General features: G+C 40.5%; 1 protein-coding gene across 2 annotated transcripts; it reads left to right on the top strand.

Moving 5' to 3' along the window:
• The first annotated feature begins 117 nt into the window (after positions 1-117).
• LOC101862672 (importin subunit alpha-1) lies at positions 118-14568 on the top strand. Of its 2 annotated transcripts, none has more exons than XM_005105985.3 (12): positions 118-280; positions 4545-4650; positions 5263-5394; positions 5884-6065; positions 7043-7215; positions 7933-8015; positions 9450-9663; positions 10173-10282; positions 10944-11120; positions 11692-11874; positions 12341-12490; positions 13660-14568. In XM_005105985.3, exons 2-12 carry the CDS (start codon positions 4576-4578, stop codon positions 13753-13755), a joined length of 1575 nt encoding a protein of 524 aa, XP_005106042.1. In that variant the 5' UTR covers positions 118-280; positions 4545-4575; the 3' UTR covers positions 13756-14568. The 2 variants fall into 2 exon arrangements, with proteins under 2 accessions (XP_005106042.1, XP_012942241.1); XM_013086787.2 differs by lacking the exon at positions 118-280 and adding an exon at positions 394-475.
• The last annotated feature ends 4533 nt before the right edge of the window (positions 14569-19101 follow it).

Genomic DNA, 19101 nt, shown 5'->3' with positions numbered 1-19101 from the left:
GAATGACTTTTACACTTTCAAGGGTAAATATTGTATTTGAGCAGAAAATTATTTCCTTTGAAAAGCTTGTTTGCAATTTATTTAAAATCTACGAAAATATCTGTCAGACTTAGGCCTAAACAGTAGGCCCTAGGCCAATCAAAGAAGGTGAACTGAAACGACCAATGAAAGCGCCCTAAACAGGTTCTATTTTTAGAATCTGAATTCGGTGGTGGATTCAAACTCAGAGACCGATCTCACTTCCTCCTCTTGATTGGCGATTGTCGACTCAGCTGGTTGTGTAAGTGTTTCAAACCGTACTCTTGAAGAAAAAAGCTAATCTAGTGTGTTCTTTTTTTTGTTCGAACTTCAAACTATCATCAGTTGATGTTACTGATTGCGTCTAGATCTAATATCTAGATCTAGAGCCCCAAACTTGAATTGCGCTTCTGAACTTGACGCGTCTCACGTGTGACAATAGTAGGCTAGTCGAAAGGTAGGCCCCAGTGCTAGGCTCCTCTTCTTACACTGCTAGAATCTAGACGACAATCTGTTTCTCTAACTTTTAACACCTTAGACTTTTTGGTATGCTATGCTTGATCATGAACTTGTAGCCTCTACTTGAACGGCATGCCACATAGATCTACATGATGACATTGACATGATGATGGGCCGCTGGTGGTCAAGTTTTTTAAATCATTGGCAATGGGTCTGTGGCTGTGTGTAGAATAAGAAACCCTCCCCAGCAACCACCCTTATTGGTGCCATTATAAAAATGTAGCCTACGTATTGTTTTTGAAGAGTGAAAAATTTTAATCAAATGACCTTTCTTCAACTTCAAGGGACGAGATTTAGATTCTAGATCTAGATCTATAGTCTATATATCTAGAGTCTAGATAGATCTAGATTAGATCTAGAATCTAGTAATCTAGTTAGGCCGGCCCTAGAATCCTAGATTCTAGATCTAGATCTGGGAGGACTTCCGTAAGGAGCGACCACTATCATTCACTATGAGACAGCAGAATTGCTCGCTAGGGGTAGGGGGGTTAGGTCTAGGCCTCTTCTTTTTTTGTGTTTGACGGGGTGGTCGCTCGTTACGGAAGTCCTTCCCAAGATCTAGATCTATTTCTCTGAACAGTTTCCATTCTCGATATTTGTTAATAATTTGCAAATGGAGTGGCCCTGTGGGGGGGGGGGCATGAAGGGATTTCATTTGGGGGGGGGGGTTACGTGAAGGATTTTAGTTTTTGCTCTGGCTCTAGATTATTTCTAGATTCTAGAGATCTAGGCTAGGTGTGACTAAATGCAAAATATATATTAGGTTACTGCCAAGGTCGAGCTTTTGCTTTCTCGCAGTACCTTTTGAACGCATTTTCAAATGAAGTATAGCAGGAACATTGCCCCAACCACAACTGAAGTATCCCTGAATAATCAGACATTTAAAAATCGGCAATTGAAAAATCTCTTGCTCTGGAAATTGCTCGCAGAATGGCATAGGCATAATGAAAGATGACGCCTAAATCTCACTAATAACCAAAAAATTTTGAGAACGGAAACCGTTTGGAGAAATAGAGATTCAAGTTTATTTTCCCGAGCATTCGGAGATATAGATCTAGCCACTTCGCAAGATTTATTTTAGATCTAGATCTCCTAATTCTAGGCTATCCTTCTATCTCCTCTCGACATTACTCTTTTCCATCCCACTACTGCTGGCCCAGTCCCACTTTTCTTTTTAAAAATGTTATGTTTTGAGAAACAGTAGCTCGTCAGTAAATCTAGTGTCATCACTGTCAATGACATGTTTGTTGGAGGAACCCTTGTTCACATCATTTTCGGAGTGTCTACGTACACTGTAACCGGGCACCTAGTCTCAGTATCTACGTACACGATAAACCGGAATGAAATTAAATCAATATTTTGTCCTGTGCTGTCACTTGCTGAAAAAAAGAAAGTCATACTAGTAACAAGCGTCTTGTCGGGCTCCCCACCGGGATCGGTCAGTGAACCTGTGCGTGCGCATCACATTGTGAGTACTGGTTGGGGGTCACCAAAGCTCATTCAATGCCTGTGCGCTGCGAAGCATAGGGGCTCCGGAATGGGGGGGATTTGATTGATTATTTTTTTGAAGGTACAGTCAGAGGGAGGAGTGGGGATGAAGGCAACACTGGATGACAAACTGAACTTGAAGTTCTGAACTGCCCGGTTACCGTGTACGTAGACACTCCGTATCATTTTAATGTGTCCCTTTCGTAAGATCTAGTTCAAGTATAGTCGCAGTGAAAACATCAATACTGTTGTCCCGGCACTCAAGGGAGGCAGCAAGGTAAATATAGGGGATCTCAACCGACGCACCATGGCAGGGGAGAATCCATGGTTACTCATATGTTCAGGCAGGCACGACTTCATTTAATAAACGAAGTGATTATTCGGACTCGAGTCCGAATATGAAACAATGTTATTCGGACTCTGATTCTTGTCCAGCATGACATCACTTCCGACTTCCTGTAACTCGTGAATCCGGCTTCCTGTCCTGCCTCACTCGTGACTCGCCTCAGGCTGGGTAGAGACCGGGATCACTTCGGGCAAAAAGGCGTTTTGTGCAGGAGCCAAGTTTTAATCTTATGATGAATTTGAGGCCGGCCTGAAAAGTTATAGCGCTTCTAATAAATGTTTATTTATCAAGAGGTCTTCAGAAGCAAATAAAGATGGCTCGTTAGCATGTGTCGGGGTCGGATGGGCGGCCTGCACACTTGTGGCTGTGTGCGTGTCGGGGAGGGTGGTGGGGGGGGGCACTATCGGTCCGGGCTTTGAACGTCGCTATAAGCGTCGATCTTTTTTCCCCCGACAACTGATCATTATTACAATAATAAGCTAGTCTTGACGTAGATCTACGTAATGAATTGTGCGCTGATTCAGGGAATCAAAAGTTGCCGTATGCTCAGCTCTACACAGCAACACAACTTTTTCTTGGTAAACAATCGATATGACACAGGCTTGTGTATTTGAACGAATCGGCCTTTTTTTTTCTTTTTTTTACACAGCTCATAATGTGCCAGGTGGTCTGCTAATCTTCAATTTTACCTTTTTCTACAACAAAGTAAGTGGGAAACGGGGGAGGGGGGGGTATCAATGAGGCGGCGGGCATTGGATCGGCAGATAAGGTGTGGGGGAAACCAAAAAATGGCAGAAAATTGGAGGCACTGAATGTTAGATCTATAGAACGAAGACACTTCCTTTTTTCCGGACCCGAGTCCGAATAACATTTTTTCATATTCGGACTTAAGAATTTTTTTTATTCGGGCTCGACTCGAGTCCGGATAACGACGCTTTAATAAAATGATCTCCCCTTTGGGCTGGAATGTACTGATGTGACTCCTGAGTGGGTTTATGACTTTTGATTGCAAGCAAAGAGTGTTCGACCTTGATGACCATTCACATTGTGTGTTCAATTTTCACTAATTCTAATCATGTATCCAGATCTACGCCCATCCTATTTGCCATTTCTCCTCCCTTTACCTGTCCAAAATTTATCCATCTCTGACCGAGTTCCTTTTCTGTCGTAACACGTTGTGTTGTGACTGCATCTATTGAAATTAAGTTTTTCTTGCAAATTCGAGTGTAGAAACGACGGTTGGAATGGTAAGGGAACCCAAAGGAATGAAGGGTTCACAGTTGGCTTTGATCCCATCTGATGTGGACTTAGTTGTAGTAGTCCCGCTTGAGATGAAAGTTCAGGTAGAGAGCTCAGTCTATTCAAGTGGGATGTTTTTGGGAAAACAAACGCGTCGATGAGTTCACACCCCGGTATTATCCTGTCTGGTGCAAACATTGCACAATTTCATCGAGAGGTATTTTTTTACTTTCCCTCCCGTCTCACACTCAGCTACCAGTTGTGTATTTTCTGCTAAATATTGATACGCTGAACACGAATATCAACTTCATTTCCGTCGCAAATTAATAGTTTTTGAAATATTTGACTGTTTTTAACCGAGATCGACGTGCTTTGGACCAATCAGGGGGTTACAGGGGGGGCATGCCCCCCTGATTTTACCTATAATTTGATATTTTACAGTTAGATTTGAAGTTGTCTTGAAAATAATTGATTTGCGACAGTTTTAGTGGCTTTATGTGTGATCTGCAGCAAACAGGACTGCAGTTTTGACCCCTGAAACAGTGCATCTGTGTGCGGGAGTGAAAGTAAAATATTACCCATCGAGATTTATAGCAGAGCTGTTGTGATCACATTCACGGTAGTGTGTAATCTGTAACGCAATGGGCAATACAATGATCGTAAATTCACCACTTGGTTGATCACAGCTGCGCCCGCCCGGGTTTTTGTTCCAGATTGTGATCTGAAATGCAGGATATTAGCTGAATGTAAATCCTCCGGATCAAGATCTTTGGGGTTACTTTTGTGTAGGCCTAGTGAAAATTCTGTTTTCTTAAAACAATACAATGGCATCTTAGGTGGTGACCCTGCCACGGTGCCAACACTGTGTATCAATTGAAAGCTGTACTATTAAATTGTTTAATTTATAATTGCCTTGATTTTTGTTTTTCCACAGCTTCCTGTAAAACGCTAACAAAATTGTCACAATGTCGACTGAGAATGGTACCTCTGCTCAGGCTTCTCGTATCGGTGCATACAAAAACAAAGGCCGAGACATTGAGGTTTGTGGCTTGCTTTTCTCTATCATGAATCTGCCGTGACATGCTGGAATCGGGCACTCATCAATTTTGGGGCATGTGAAGTTTTTAAAAAAATTGTGTAATCTTATAACTTGTTTATTTGTCTATCTTTCACTGAAGAAAATACCCCTTTATCTTAAATAAAAGTTGAGATTTGCGATTGAAGGAGATGTTGTCGCCTGGTTTCAGAGAAATAGCTTGAGAGTCCTTCCTTGGACACTGAAAATTTACATTTTTTGTAACTTTAATCATTGTTTTAGTGTTTCTATCAAGTTCACACAGAAATGTTTTTAAATGGACATAAAAAGTGTTAAGAACCAAAACCCCCAAATCTGATGAAAATTTCTAAACCAGCTGAAAATGTCGATATCTTCAATTTTATATGATGGAGGCTGCTGAAGTTATCATCGGGGTGCGGTTTTACTGTCTTTTAAGTGGATTTGAACGCTCATGTCAGTTAAAATTAAACGCATGTAGTAAGATCCTAGACATTAATTATGTGTGTAGCATCGAGACTTGTCTCTTCCCACCCCCCACCCCTTGTATTTTTACTATACTTCTTCTTTAACTTTATCACATTTTTATACATTGCAGGATCTTCGAAGAAGGCGAGCAGAAACATCAGTGGAACTTAGAAAGCAGAAAAAAGAAGAGACTCTGCTTAAAAGACGGAATGTTGAAATACTGGACGATGAACCAACAAGTCCACTTCAGGAGCATAACAAGGTGGATTATCTTTTTTGGCCTTAATTCTTTCATGTGTGCATTTTCATACACAATCAGTAATCACCCTGTAATTGTCACTTGTCACTAACATGCTCTGCATTCAAAGGTTGGGGGTTTTTTTCTTCTCATTTATATAGTTGAGTGAAAATTCGCTGAGACGTTGAAAATATTGTCATTGGCTATTCCGTTGACTTTGCATCAAGCTTTCTTGTCGAAACGATAGATAAAATGGGTTTCATTTGATTCTCTAGTGAGATGTTCACCTTCAAGTGAAGGAGAATGTGGCCATATAGTCATATACTTATTCAGCATGTATGTATTAACTCCAGAATTTACAGAATGCTTTTTGCGTGAATCGAAAGGGACTTTATCAACAATTTTGTTTTAGTAGAAAATTTGCAGTAAGTGTGCATGACCAATTTTTCTGTAGACTTGGCATTTATGGTATTGTTGAATTTAATTTGGATATTAACATCATTTTCTCTACAGCCTGCCATAATGCCTCTCAACGAGATAGTGACCTCAATAAAAAGCACAGATCACTATGTCGTCTTCAATGCCACTCAGTCTGTGAGGAAGCTCTTGTCCAAGGAACGGAATCCTCCTATTGATCGCGTCATAGAGGCTGGCCTTGTTGAGGCACTGGTCAATTTTCTGTACTCAAATGACAAGTAAGATACCCATTTTCTTCCTAACACTGTCCATCATACCATTTGATTCTTAAGTTAGAGTAAGATTAAAAGGGCCCAGTTTCTTGATGTTTTGTCATTTTCTGTAAGGTGGGGGTGGCCATGTGTGTTATTTATGCCAGTTTTTATTTGTCTTCTAATGACATGGTACACTGCAAATGTATGATTGGCGATCACTCTTGTCTTGACCTTTTCCACATAAAATGTGTCCATTATCACATTGATTCATAAGATGCTTCTCTCCCTCATCTTGCTCTTTCCGAAAGTTAAAATGCTTGTTGAGACGATGTGTGCCTTTTTTACTCTTACTAGCTCACCAGAAACTTCAAACCTCTGCATTGTAGGTGGTAGGCGGGTGCTCTGGTGGGGTTTGCTTCTTCTTTCCTATCAAACATCTATTGTCCTGATCTCTCCTCCTTTTTTATGTTTGTTACTCTCTTGTAACACCTCTATCTTCGGTACTTATATGACCTTATTGTGTTGCAAGTGCCGTAAAACACACTTACGAAAACCTCTACATTAAATGACAGTCACAGTTATTGTATGGTTTGCTTCTCTCCATTCCCATCAAAGATCTATCGCACCTTTTATTCTTAGCATTCTCTCATATTAGTTGGGTTTGGTTTTTGGGGTGTTTTTTTTCTTCAAAAATGCAGTTTCATGTTTTAGTAGATGTTTTACAGCGCTCGCAACTGCATAAGGTCATATGAGCACCAGAAGATTTGAGGTGTCACAAGAGAGTAACATACATAAAAAAAGAAGACGGGGAGATAAGGACGATAGATGTTTCATAGGAAAGAAGAAGCAAACCACACCAGAGCACCCGCCAACCACCCACTGCAGATTCATCAATTTTCTGGGGTTTTTTTTTTTTTTTAATTCCAGTTACACCCCTGGTGTTAACATGTATTGGCTTTGTGGGTTACAGCTTGCCTCATTCCTTTTGTTCAAACCCACAGGCCTGACCTTCAGTTTGAAGCGGCATGGGCATTGACCAACATTGCCTCAGGGACCTCCATACAAACCCAGGCAGTGGTGCGGGCTGGTGCCGTCCCACACTTCATTCGGCTCCTCACTTCCCAAAGCATGAACTTGGTGGAGCAGTGCATATGGGCATTAGGAAACATTGCAGGTTTGATACCGTCTATAGAATGCTACAGTACCAGTTTTCTGCCTATAGAGAGCACTCATCATGTGTCTTCATTTTTGTAAAATTAGGCTTATGAGGTGAATCGTTGGATTTTCTTTTTGCATTTCAGTTTCAATACTAATAACAATGATTAGTCTTGATAAATCAGAAATATATGTAAGAACTGTATTAAGCAAAAGTGGGTGACAATTTACTTTTCTTTTATTGTTGCCATTGGGTACAAAGTTCATATTTTTGTGCAGAGGCAGAATTGGCAGTCCATCATCACTGCCTTTCTCACCCTGCATCAGGGAACAGGCCACAAACACTTTCCACCCTTCCCTTTCCCAGGCAAGCCTCTTGGTGTTATTAAACTTATTCCATGGTGTCCCACATTAACAATTGGCAAAATTCATACAATATTGTGTTTGGAATAAATTTCTTACTGAGTCGATAGTGTCGTAAAACACCTACTCAAACAATAAAATTCTTATTTATTGAAAACAAGAACAGGGGGTGGGGTAAATTTATTTTTGGAGACTAATTTTCTATGGTGCTGAAAAGTCTTGAGGAACTGCTATGTTTAGTGGGTTCGCTGATGTTTCCTATCCTCTTAAAAAAGAAAGAACTGCAGTTATTTAAAGTATTTTTCGTTCTGGTTATCCATCTTTTTGTTCTTCCTCTTATTCCTGACTCTTTCAAAATGATTTTCTTTTTCAGGTGATGGTGCTGAGCTCAGGGACTTGGTAACCTCTAGCGGAATTGTGGAGCCACTCATCAGCCTATTGGACATGAGTGCACCTGTAAGTTTTTTGAGGGGGGGGGGGGGTTGTTGCAGGGCTGCCTATCATTAAGAATTTGGGGGAGTTATTATGATTTTTCACACAAATACGTTCATAATTCTCAATTCCAGTTTTTCTTGTTTTGCAAGAGTCTAACCGACAGCCAATAACCACACACACACTCCCCTCATCACACTTTTACATCAAAGTTTGTCATGTTGTCAGCAAGAGCTATCCTTAGCTTCTTTGTCACTACTTTTTTAACGCTTTGTCGTTACATATCGACGAGAGGTCCAGCCTATTAATAATAACAATGTGTGCCATATTATTAATATGGCATACATTGTTATTAATGCTCCTTGTTTGTTTTGGGGTGTGTGAGGGTTTTTTTTTTAAATTTCAAACTTATTACTGGAGGGCCTTTGCATGTTCTTTTTTTGGGGTGGAGTTAGGGTTAGGTCTCTTCTTTGTGTTTGATGGGATGGTCGCTTGTTACTCGGAAGTCCTTACTTTTATAACACCCACAAAAGCTCGGGGGAGGGGGGGTGCGCAAAATTTTCAGACAATCTGGTCGAGGCTCACATGCAGGTCTAAAATTTCGTTCCCGTCCCAAAAGGTAGATCGGGGATGTTTACCACCCTGTTTCTTTGGATTTCCCCCAAAATGTCTTTGATGGCAAGGAATTTTACTATGTGAGCCTTGTGATGAAAAATTGTTAAGCCAGATTATTTTATTTTTTAAAATTTTGTTGCTTGCTAAAGCTCATGCTGGTAGGTGCGCAGCTCTGTTGCTGTACCTTCAGAACAAGCTGAAGCTTCTTAGCATAACTTGACTGACATGAACTGCTCTATTCAGTAGTTTCATTGAAAATGCAAGTCATTATTTTGATACAGTTTAGATGTGAGGGTTTTTTTCTCTTTTTTTGTGGAATATTTACCCTTTTTAAAACTTTCATTTTATAATTTTGTTTCACCCATGGGTATATATGATAATGCCCTTTGTAGAGGAGACAAGTAGGAGTCTCGGACTTTGTGATGATAGTAAAGAAAGATTGCAGGGTGGGGAGTCGTCGTTTTGACACGTGGATATATCATTGGAGCAGGTTCCGCTGTACAGCACTAGTTTCAATAAAGCTTACTGACAGTTATGTCCTTGGGAAGGGCAATTTACACGAGTTTTCCTCATTTCACCCGAGTGGAAATGGGTACCCAGCTAAAGACAGTGAAAGATCTTGTCAGTTTGTTTGTGTTTGAGCAGCGGTTAAACAGCTGTTTGCCCTGTATGCTTCCCAAAAACTGAGAATGTTTCTAAGTGTTCTATGATCTGCTGGGGTAATAATATAGTGAAAAGCGCGTAGAGCGGGGTTATGTGCTATACAAATACTATTTATTATTATTATTATTTGCACTAAGAGTAGCAAGATAAACAAATTTTTTTAATCCAAAAAATCCTCAGCCTGCTTTTCTGCGTAACTTGACGTGGACTTTCTCCAACCTGTGCCGCAACAAAAACCCACCACCCAAAATGAAAGCCATCAAGTCTGTGTTGCCAGCCCTGAGCGCCCTCATTCAGCATGCAGACAAAGAAGTTCTTGCAGATGGTTGCTGGGCCTTTTCCTACATCACAGATGGTGCCAACATCCAGATCCAGGAAATTGTTGACCGTCCAGGTGAGTTCCAATTGCTGTTCATTTATTTTTTTGCCTCAGTGTTATATATATACAAATTTTGGTGTCATCAAGGAGCCATATAAGTCACATAGTTCTGGTTTTCTCTGTTAGTGCGGCAGGTTATGCCTTTTATTTTTTTTACGGCAAATTGTGCTGGTTGGTTAAATTGCATATTCATAACTAAAAATGACGGGGGTTTTTTTTTTACCATGGAAAGGCCAGTTTTAGAAATTCAAAAGGTAAAAAAACTGTCTTGCCAAGCATTTTTATGCACCTGCATAATATTCACTTTACTCATTGACCCCAGTTTGATTGAATTTACAACTCAACTTTCACAAGTGCTGTGACTGCCAAGATCAGGCAAAGTTTGAGCTGTCCTTTGTTATTGTTGAAATAAACTTGCTGTTAGGTCGTGCTGTGATGTTGTTTTTTTGTTGTTGTTCTCCATCAGTTTCCCTCTTTGGTAGATACTATAATAGGCTATATCTTTTGTTATTTTCCTCCTGCAGGTGTTCTCCAGAGACTCGTTGAGCTGCTGGGTTGTGTTGACGCTGCTGTTGTGACTCCAGCACTGAGGACTGTGGGCAACATCGTCACTGGGACAGATGAGCAAACACAGGTGACACTTTCATTTTTTAACATTTCATGCTACATTGTCACGGATGCTTGTGCTCTTTCACCAAACCCCTCTTTCCCTTGAGTTAAGTCAGTGCTATTCTTTGCTAGGCCAGCTTCCAGGGTGAATTAAAAAATCTCACTACCCATTAAAAAAAAATATCCCTGTCATACCTTTTAAATAATGAGGCACCCTTACATCTTTCTTTATTCAAAATGTGGTGTCTCTAATCTTTGGTACTTTTGTTGTCTATTTGTTTTTGCAAGTGGCCTAAAAAACTTACTAAGCAAAGGGGGGAAACTGATGGAGAACAACAACAAAAAAACAACAACATCACAGCACGACCTAACAGCAAGTCTATTTCAACAATAACAAAGAACAGCTCAAACTTTGCCTGATCTTGGCAGCCACAGCACTTGTGAAAGTTGAGTTGTAAATTCAATCAAACTGGGGTCAATGAGTAAAGTGAATATTATGCAGGTGCATAAAAATGCTTGGCAAGACAGTTACTAAAACTAAGTCTTGGCGGGTGGTTGGAATGCTCCTCATGTATGTCTTATGTCTTTCCCTGTGTTGTTTCTGTCTGTCTTGCTCCTTCCCTGCACTAAATTACCATTATTGTGTCGTTGTGCTTTACTCAAACAAATTGTATCTTGTCCCGCAGGCTGTGATCGACACCAACGTGCTGAAGATGTTGCCTAGTCTCCTGCAGCACCCAAAGGCCAGCATCAAGAAAGAGGCGTGCTGGATGTTGTCCAACATCACAGCAGGCTCTGTGGAGCAGATTCAGGCCGTCCTCGACCACGAACTCATGCCCCTGCTTGCCAATGTCCTTGCCACGGTACGCAAACACAAGTGTGGTGTGTGTGTGTGTATGTGTATATATATATCTCTCTCTCTAAGAGTGAAGAACTAAAGAAACCTTTTTGAGCAGATGCATTGATCCATGGGAGAACTTTGAATAACGTAACAATAAAGGATCTTCCACTGTTTTCTTCCTTACTAAGAATCACAAAAGCCTATACCTGGGGGGGGGGGGGGGGGGGGGGGGGCTTTAAAAAAACAAAAAAACTCTTTTTTTTTGGGGGGGGGGGGGGGGGGTTTGTTTACAAGCTAAAAAAGTGAGCATTTTGCCTGGTGTAAACAGTTGTGGGTGGGTTGTCTTTTAAAAATATTTTTTGAAGCTCTTATGTTAGGTGACATGGCTTAGGGCGATTTTTTAAATGCATGGTGATATTTCTGTTTCTTTACTTTGTCTATATGTTGTTGGAACATGTAAGGTTAAAATTAAAACAAAAATTACTGTGTTTTTCTTTTGTTTTTTACAGAAAAAAATCCCATGGTAGGTTTGTGTGTTTATGGCAGTGATATATATTCAGTGACATTCTGACTTGTGATTTCTTTCATCTCAGGGTGATTTTAAGAGCCAGAAAGAGGCTGTGTGGGCTGTCACGAACTTGACGTCTGGTGGAAGTGTTGTGCAAATCTCTAAAGTTGTGGAGAATGGTGCCCTTCAACCCATGTGTGATCTGTTGTGCTGCAAGGACTCCAAATTGTTGTTGGTTATTCTTGATGGAATTCGAAACATTCTTGAGGTAGGCCTACTTCTACTTGCAAGTTCAATACGATAGGACATTGCATTGGGTGCAGGTGCTCCAGTGTGGTTTGCTCCTCCTTTCTTATCAAACATCTGTCATTCTGATCTCTCCTCCTTTTCTTTGTTTTGTACTCTCGTATCACCTCTGATCTTCAACGCCTTTACATTACCTATTTGTATTGCATGTGCTGTGAAACTCACTAAGTTTAAACTAAAATTTAATATCAGAATCAAGTTTGTTTTGTGCATTTTTATCAATGCTTTCAAATTCTATTTGCAAAACAGCGGTTATTCTGCTCTTTAATTAAGACCCGGAGTATAGATGTAGTGGGTTGATTTATGTATTTAAGTGTTTGCTTGATATTTTTTTTCATACAGAATTTATTTTAGAAATACTTTTGGTAACTAAGTAAATTTGAACCAGTTCTTTTGTAACAGCCATGTTTTTGTTACTGTTTGCACAGGCAGCAGATAAGTGTGAGCAACTGGAGCCTATGACTCTAATGTTGGAAGAAATTGGAGGACTGGACAAAGTTGAAATGCTTCAGAATCATGAAAACAAGCAGATCTACACAAAAGCCCATGGCATCATTGATGAGTTCTTTGCAACTGAGGTAAGCATATATAGTAGTGGCATACGGTATCTGACAAGGGGTGTGGTGGTAAAAGTAAAGTTGTTCCCGCATCCAATCCAGACATTGGGGATTGCCTTGTTAGTGAGACAACTTCCTGGGCCTTTGGCATATTGTGGTAGGGTGGCCAGTTCCTTTCCAGTGTGATGGTACCTGCATTATGGCCATTTCTGGTCTCTGTTAACTTACAGTGTCGAGGGGAAAAGCAAATGTCTCTCTTGTGCCCTGTTGCTTGGTATTATTGTTTTTGTCTAATTTCTCTCTGTCTTACTCAATCCATCTTTTCCTGGGCCAGCCTCTTCCTCTGTATCCATCTGATCTCTGGTTGTATGCTCCCGCTGCTTCACCTCTGTCTGGTGGTAGTCTTTGACAGATCATCAAACCATGTGACTATGTGATGGTTTGTCGATTTGTTTGATGACATCTCAGTCTCAGGATTGGCAAAACAAGCAAATGTGATAGCAACTAGGATTTGGTCTTTTGCAAAGCAACCAAGTTTACTGTGTTTGATAAAATTTATTACTCCTCATTTGTTTCTCACTTGAATAGAAGAGAGAAAAAATTCCCGTTTCTGTTAGCACGGAAAAGAATTTGTTATAGGATACTTCTGCTTTAGGCATTCATTTTACTTCTTTTTTTTTTCCCAGCTATATATGCTTTTAAAATGCTTTCTTGACAAACAGGCATGTGAAACATGGTGTTGTACGGATTAAAACTAAAGTTGCCTCTCCCCCAATCCTATTTGAACTGTTTGACCTGGTGCACAATATTCAGAGTCTGCGGGGTGGTAACAATCTCACAGGAGTTGAAAACTACATGATGTGTGGTGCCTATAGGTGCTGTACTTTAATCCTACTACTGTTGTGGGGTGGCGAGTTTGTCTCTGGTATAGGGTGTGTTTGTGTGTGTGTTTTTTATTCAACGAACATGTTTGAGAGGGTGGTGTGCAGAAGAGGTGCTCTCGTGTGATTTGTTCTTTCTGTCCTATCAAACATTATCATCCTTTATCTTTCCTCATTTTATTCAACTCCAGAAACACCTCAAATCTTCAGCACCTATATAACCTGTTTATGTGAACTCTTACAAAAACTAAACACATTTCATACGTTACATTTTTTTAAATATTTTTTTTTTGCTGTTTCTCTCTCTAGGACGAAGATTCAGAGCTGGCCCCACAGAGTGATGCCAACTCTAGCCAGTTCCAGTTCCACACAGATGTCCAGACTCACAGCGAATTCAACTTCTAAGTCATTATCATCAATGTCACTTCACATTCATACATTGCTGCACCAATTTTCGTTACCAAGAAAGTGCCGTTATTGTCTGTGGGACCATACATGTAAAGCAAGGCATGATGTTTATGTCTTTCATTAGTTATATGTTTCATTTGACATGATGTTCAAATGATGATAAAGTTAGCAAATTTTTATGTACAGCGGTCTCTACCTAAGAACCCACTTTTTTGGGGGTAATTTAATAATTTTTTTGTTCTATGATTTGCATGCCTAAGAACCCGTCTCATAAAAATTCGCACAAAAACCTGGTTTAAGCTCATGGCAATAAGCCTTTGTGAGCTGCTTTACCATACTTTGCGAATTAGAGTTATGGGAATAGAAATTCACTCCAGGCGTCTGGTTCTTAAACATTCACTCATATAAGTGAATGGTTGGCAGGTGTTCTGGTGTGGTTTGCTCCTTCTTTCCTTTGAAAGATCTGTCATCCTTAACTCTCTTCTTTTTCTTTGTATGTTACTCTCCAGTAACACCTCTAATCTTCTGCACCTATTTGTATTTCACGTGCCATATATAACTCTTACTTAAACTGCCTTTGGCATCAGTATTGCCTGCAGGTCATTATTTCTTCAGAGAACAAACAAGTGAGGCCAAAGGGTAGAAGTTGACTTCTACTCTTTTAAATTCACCTAAAAATGAAACTAGCTTTTTCTGTCTACCGATAATCGGGTTCTTAGGCGGAGACCACTGTAATTGCTCAACCTTGAAAATTGTTCTACTATTCTACCTTCCATTTTCATCGAACAAAGAATACAGTCTATAATTCTCTAGTGCTTGTATTGTCTTCTGTTGTCATCTTACAACTTTTGAAATGGACTTGAGAGACTTGCATAATTTAATTACGCTGACTTCCAAAGCTTCATTTCTTGTAATTCTGCAGATTTTTTCAGCTCTCTTGAATTTCCGCTGCACAGGTCTAAAATTGTCCTTTTTTTCATTGAAGATTTTATAAAAAGTTGTTCATTTAATGAAGATTGGGGCTCCCCAGGAAACGGGCTCTGTAATGCTATTGCAACCTCTGTGAGCCTCTTGATGTACTTAAACCAGTTGTATTCTTGAACTGGAGCAAAGGTCTGTTTATCAACTGCAAATGACATTGTGAGCAAGCTAATCAAACTGCAGGGTAGTGGTGGACAAATTGATTTACCATATATTTACTTTTTAGGCTTGCCCCGGGCCCCCATTTCCTGTTGTCTCAGGGCTATCTTCTCGTCCTGTTTCGAAGCAGTTGGTTGAGGGGCGCCGCTGGTAGATTCTCTACTTTTTTTCCTTGAACTAAATGACCGTTTTTGTGTCGATGTGCTTCTTTTTACTTACTTAACTTACACTGATCTTGCTTGTCCTGCCTTTTTTGCATACTTTCCTCATGGCATAATTGATCTGGCCACTGTTGTGTTCAATCGTTTGTCTTTGTACAGTTGGACTGTAAATACCGGTACTGTCTTTCGGTTTTCCTTTTGTATACTCTATACCGCCACCATTGTGTTCTTTCATTATTTCTGATTTTCAAACTATAACTTATAGATTCTGTCTGTCCTTACAGAGGTTTTTTACTCTGGTGTGGTTTGCTCCTTCTTTCTGTCAAACATATATATCGTCCTTATCTCCCCTTCTTTTTTATGTTTGTTACTCTCTTGTAACACCTCTAATCTTCTGGCGCTCATATGACCTTATGCAGTTGCGAGCACTGTAAAACCTCAACTAAAACTTTTTTAAACTATAACTTGTAGATTCTGTCTGTCCTTACAGAGGGTTTTGACTCTGGTGCGGTTTGCTCCTTTTTTCCAAAAAAACATCTATCATCCTTATCTCTTCTCTGTTGTTTCTGTCTGTCTGTCTTGACTCTTACTTTTTCCCAGCAGTAAATGACCGTTGATGTGTCAATGTGTTTCTTTTAACTCAAACTTCAAAACGCAAACTGTAACTTAGAGTAAGTTTTAAGTTATACAATTTGCCTGTCCTTTCACCAGCATACCCATATATATTATTAGCTCATACACGCTCAGTTTATTGTCTGTCTATCACAATCCTTTAGCATCAGGATTGAATAACAAGTGCTGTGTTTATCTGATCTTCTATTCCAATCTCTTAATTGGTTTTCGTTTTGTCCCTAACCTTAAACAAGTTTTCTTCTACATTACAACCTGTGTATCTCCGTTTCACTCTTTTGTCACCTCCCTTGTTAAAAAGCAGCTGTCCTGAGCCATGTGTGATGACACACACATGTGTGTACTGTATTTTTGTCAACTGAATAAAATCAATTTGGAATAAATTGGTGCTTTCACATTCTTTTTATTATTTTTTTCGTTTTGCTGGGTGGTTGTAAATGCAGTGTTTGTTTTTGTTTGAGTTTTTTACCCATCTCTCTTATAAAGGAGGCCTGTGTGGTTTGCTTCTATCTTCCTTATCTCCCCTTCTTCTTTTTTATGTTTGTTACTCTCTTATAACACCTCATCTTCTGGCGCTCATCATATGACCTTATGCAGTTGCGAGCGCCGTAAAACCTCTACTTAAACTAAAAGGAGGCCTGTCTATTTTGCCCTGAAGACAAAGACGCTTTTCTTCATCATTTTATTTGACCTACAATAATAAAATAATCGTGGGTGGTTGGTAGGTGCTCTGGTGTGGTTTGCTCCTTCTTTCCTATCAAACATCTATCGTCCTTATCTCCCCTCCTTTTTTTCATGTTTGTTACTCTCTTGTAACACCTCTTAATCTTCAGCACTTATATATGACCTTATTGTGTTGCAGGTGCTGTGTAAAACTTACTAAAACTAAAACTAATAATATAATCACATTCCGCGTATGCTCTGGAGTGGTTTGCTCCTTTCCTGTCAAACGTCTTCGGAAAAATGGGCTGATTCATCATGTCACGCTTATAACTGCCTGATCAGACTCATTTACAACAGGGAACTGTGGGTGGTTGGTGGGTGCTCTGGTGTGGTTTGCTCCTTCTTTCCTATAAAAAATCTATCGTCCCTATCTGCCCTCCTTCTTTTTAATGTTTGTTACTCTCTTGTAACACCTCTAATCTTTGGCACTTATTTGATCTTATTGTGTTGCAAGTGCTGTAAAACTCTTACAAGAACAACAGGGAACTGCTGCTTTTTTCTTTCCTAATCCTTACTACAGTGGAACTCAGATTTAACGAGCTCGGATTCAACGAGATGAGATAGATTCCCCGTTTTTGTTTTTTCTTCTTTAAAAATCCATAAAAGTAACCCGGATTCAACGAGCACTTAAACAGGCACTGAGCAAGTAATGCACAAGAGAAGTCACAAGTAGTTCCTGAAATGCCGGCATATTATGAGCTGTGTAAAAAAAAAAAGACCGATTTCGTTCAAATGCACACGCCTGTGTCATCTCGATTGTTTACCAAAAAGTTGTGTTGCTGCGTAGAGCCTAGCATACGGCAACTTTAGATTCCATAGACCAGCGCACAATTCAGTACGTAGATCTACGTCAAGACTAGCTTCTCATTGCAATAATGGTCCGTTGCCGAGGGGGTAAAAAGACTATGATGCGTTTGTATGCGACGTTCAACGCCCTGACCGCTAATCCCCCCCCCCCCTCCCCGACATGCACACACAGCCACATGTCGTGTTCAGGCCGCCCGTCCGACCCCGACACACGCCAGAGTAGTGTCACTCGGATTCAACGAGATTTTAGTTTTAGGTCAGGCCTGACGACCTCGTTAAATCCGAGTTCCACTGTATTGTCATTTTCCTGTACTTCTTTTGTATGTTTGTCACACTCTTGTGACCCACTATTTCCGGGGTGCCTTGACAGCCGAAGCAGACCTTGTGCTGTTGAAGCTTGAGAGGTGAGCAGAGTAAGTTCTGATTCCCTGACTGTAAGGACTTCTCTGCTGACACCCACCCCTTGGCGCTCATATGACCTTATGCAGTTGCGAGCGCCGTAAAACCCTCTACTAAAAAAAAAATAAACATCTTCGGTTCTTATCTTTTCCTCCATTTTTCGTTTGTTACTTGTTGCAAGTCAGCTGCATAACAAAGAAAGTTTTGGATTGGATTGGAATCCCCAGGGTAAGAGTCAAGAGATCAAGGGAAAGTGCATGAAACCTGGGGAAAATCACAGAAATTGATGTTCAGAAAAGCGGGAAGACATACATGGAATACAATAACATCAAGAGGCCAGCCCAGCCAAGATAGAGAAAGGTGGAAAGTGTTTGTCCGTGGTCTCCTCTACCCTGGTGCAGGGTGAGGAAGGCAATGATGGCTTGTTGCAATTGCCGTCAAACTTAATACATATATAACACTTTCTTGTAGCGCCTCTAATCTTCGGCGCTTATATAACCTACAGTAATTGTGTTGCAAGTCCTGAAAAACGCTTACTAAAGCCACATTCCACATAAGGAAAAAATTGAGACTCGTCAATGCCAAAAGTGCCTTAATTAGAAATAAAACAAATTATAGTGGAATTCTGATCAGGTCAACAGATCGGGACCCAAAAAGTGTAATATTTCATTGGTTCAAGTTCAAGGATCAAGGTACCTTGTTGTGTTGCAAGTGCCGTAAAACACTTACTAAAACTAAAAACTAAAACCTCCCCTCTCCCTTCTTAAACTTTTCTTACAGGAGCCAAAGTAAGAATCCCCCAACCTTCCAGGCGAAATATTTTTATATACATGTATTATATTTAATTTGAACGTCTCCTTAACTGTATTAATAGGGTCCGTGTACAGACAATCGGAGAGAGAAAAAGTGCAGAAACACTCACAACACAATAACAGATTCGAAAAAAAAAACCCACGGAGGAGGAGGGTGAGAGAAAGGGAGGGAGGGTGTGTGAGAGAGAGAGAGAGAGAGAGAGAGAGAGAGAGAGAGAGAGAGAGAGAGAGAGAGGGAGAATGGCAAGGGGGAAGGAGGAGGAGGGTGAGAGAATGGCAACAAAAAAAGGGAGGGGGGAGATTTGTGAGGGTGGAGGAGGGAGAGAGGGGAGGGAGAGAGGGGGGGATAGAGAGACTAAGATGTTATGATGTGATAGAAAGGAAGGAGTGAGCGAGCTTAGACAAAGGCTGAGAGATGGAGGTGTTGATTTACAGGTGCGGGGAGAGAGGAGAGATGGAAAGATAAGACTTTCTGACAGAATGAGCGAATCCATACTTGCACGCTTGAGAGGGAGAGGGACAGGCGAGAGAGGAGGCAGAGTGAAAGGGGTGGGGGAGAGCATTGGGGGAGAGAGACTGGGAATGTGGTAGAATGAAAGGATGGGGAGACACACACACACACACACACACACACACACACACACACACACACACACACACACACACACACA

Source organism: Aplysia californica, unplaced genomic scaffold (assembly GCF_000002075.1).
Source record: "Aplysia californica isolate F4 #8 unplaced genomic scaffold, AplCal3.0 scaffold00505, whole genome shotgun sequence".
NCBI lineage: Eukaryota > Metazoa > Mollusca > Gastropoda > Aplysiida > Aplysiidae > Aplysia > Aplysia californica.
Note: the sequence above shows the minus strand (reverse complement) of the source record. Positions and strands in the feature narration are given on the sequence as shown.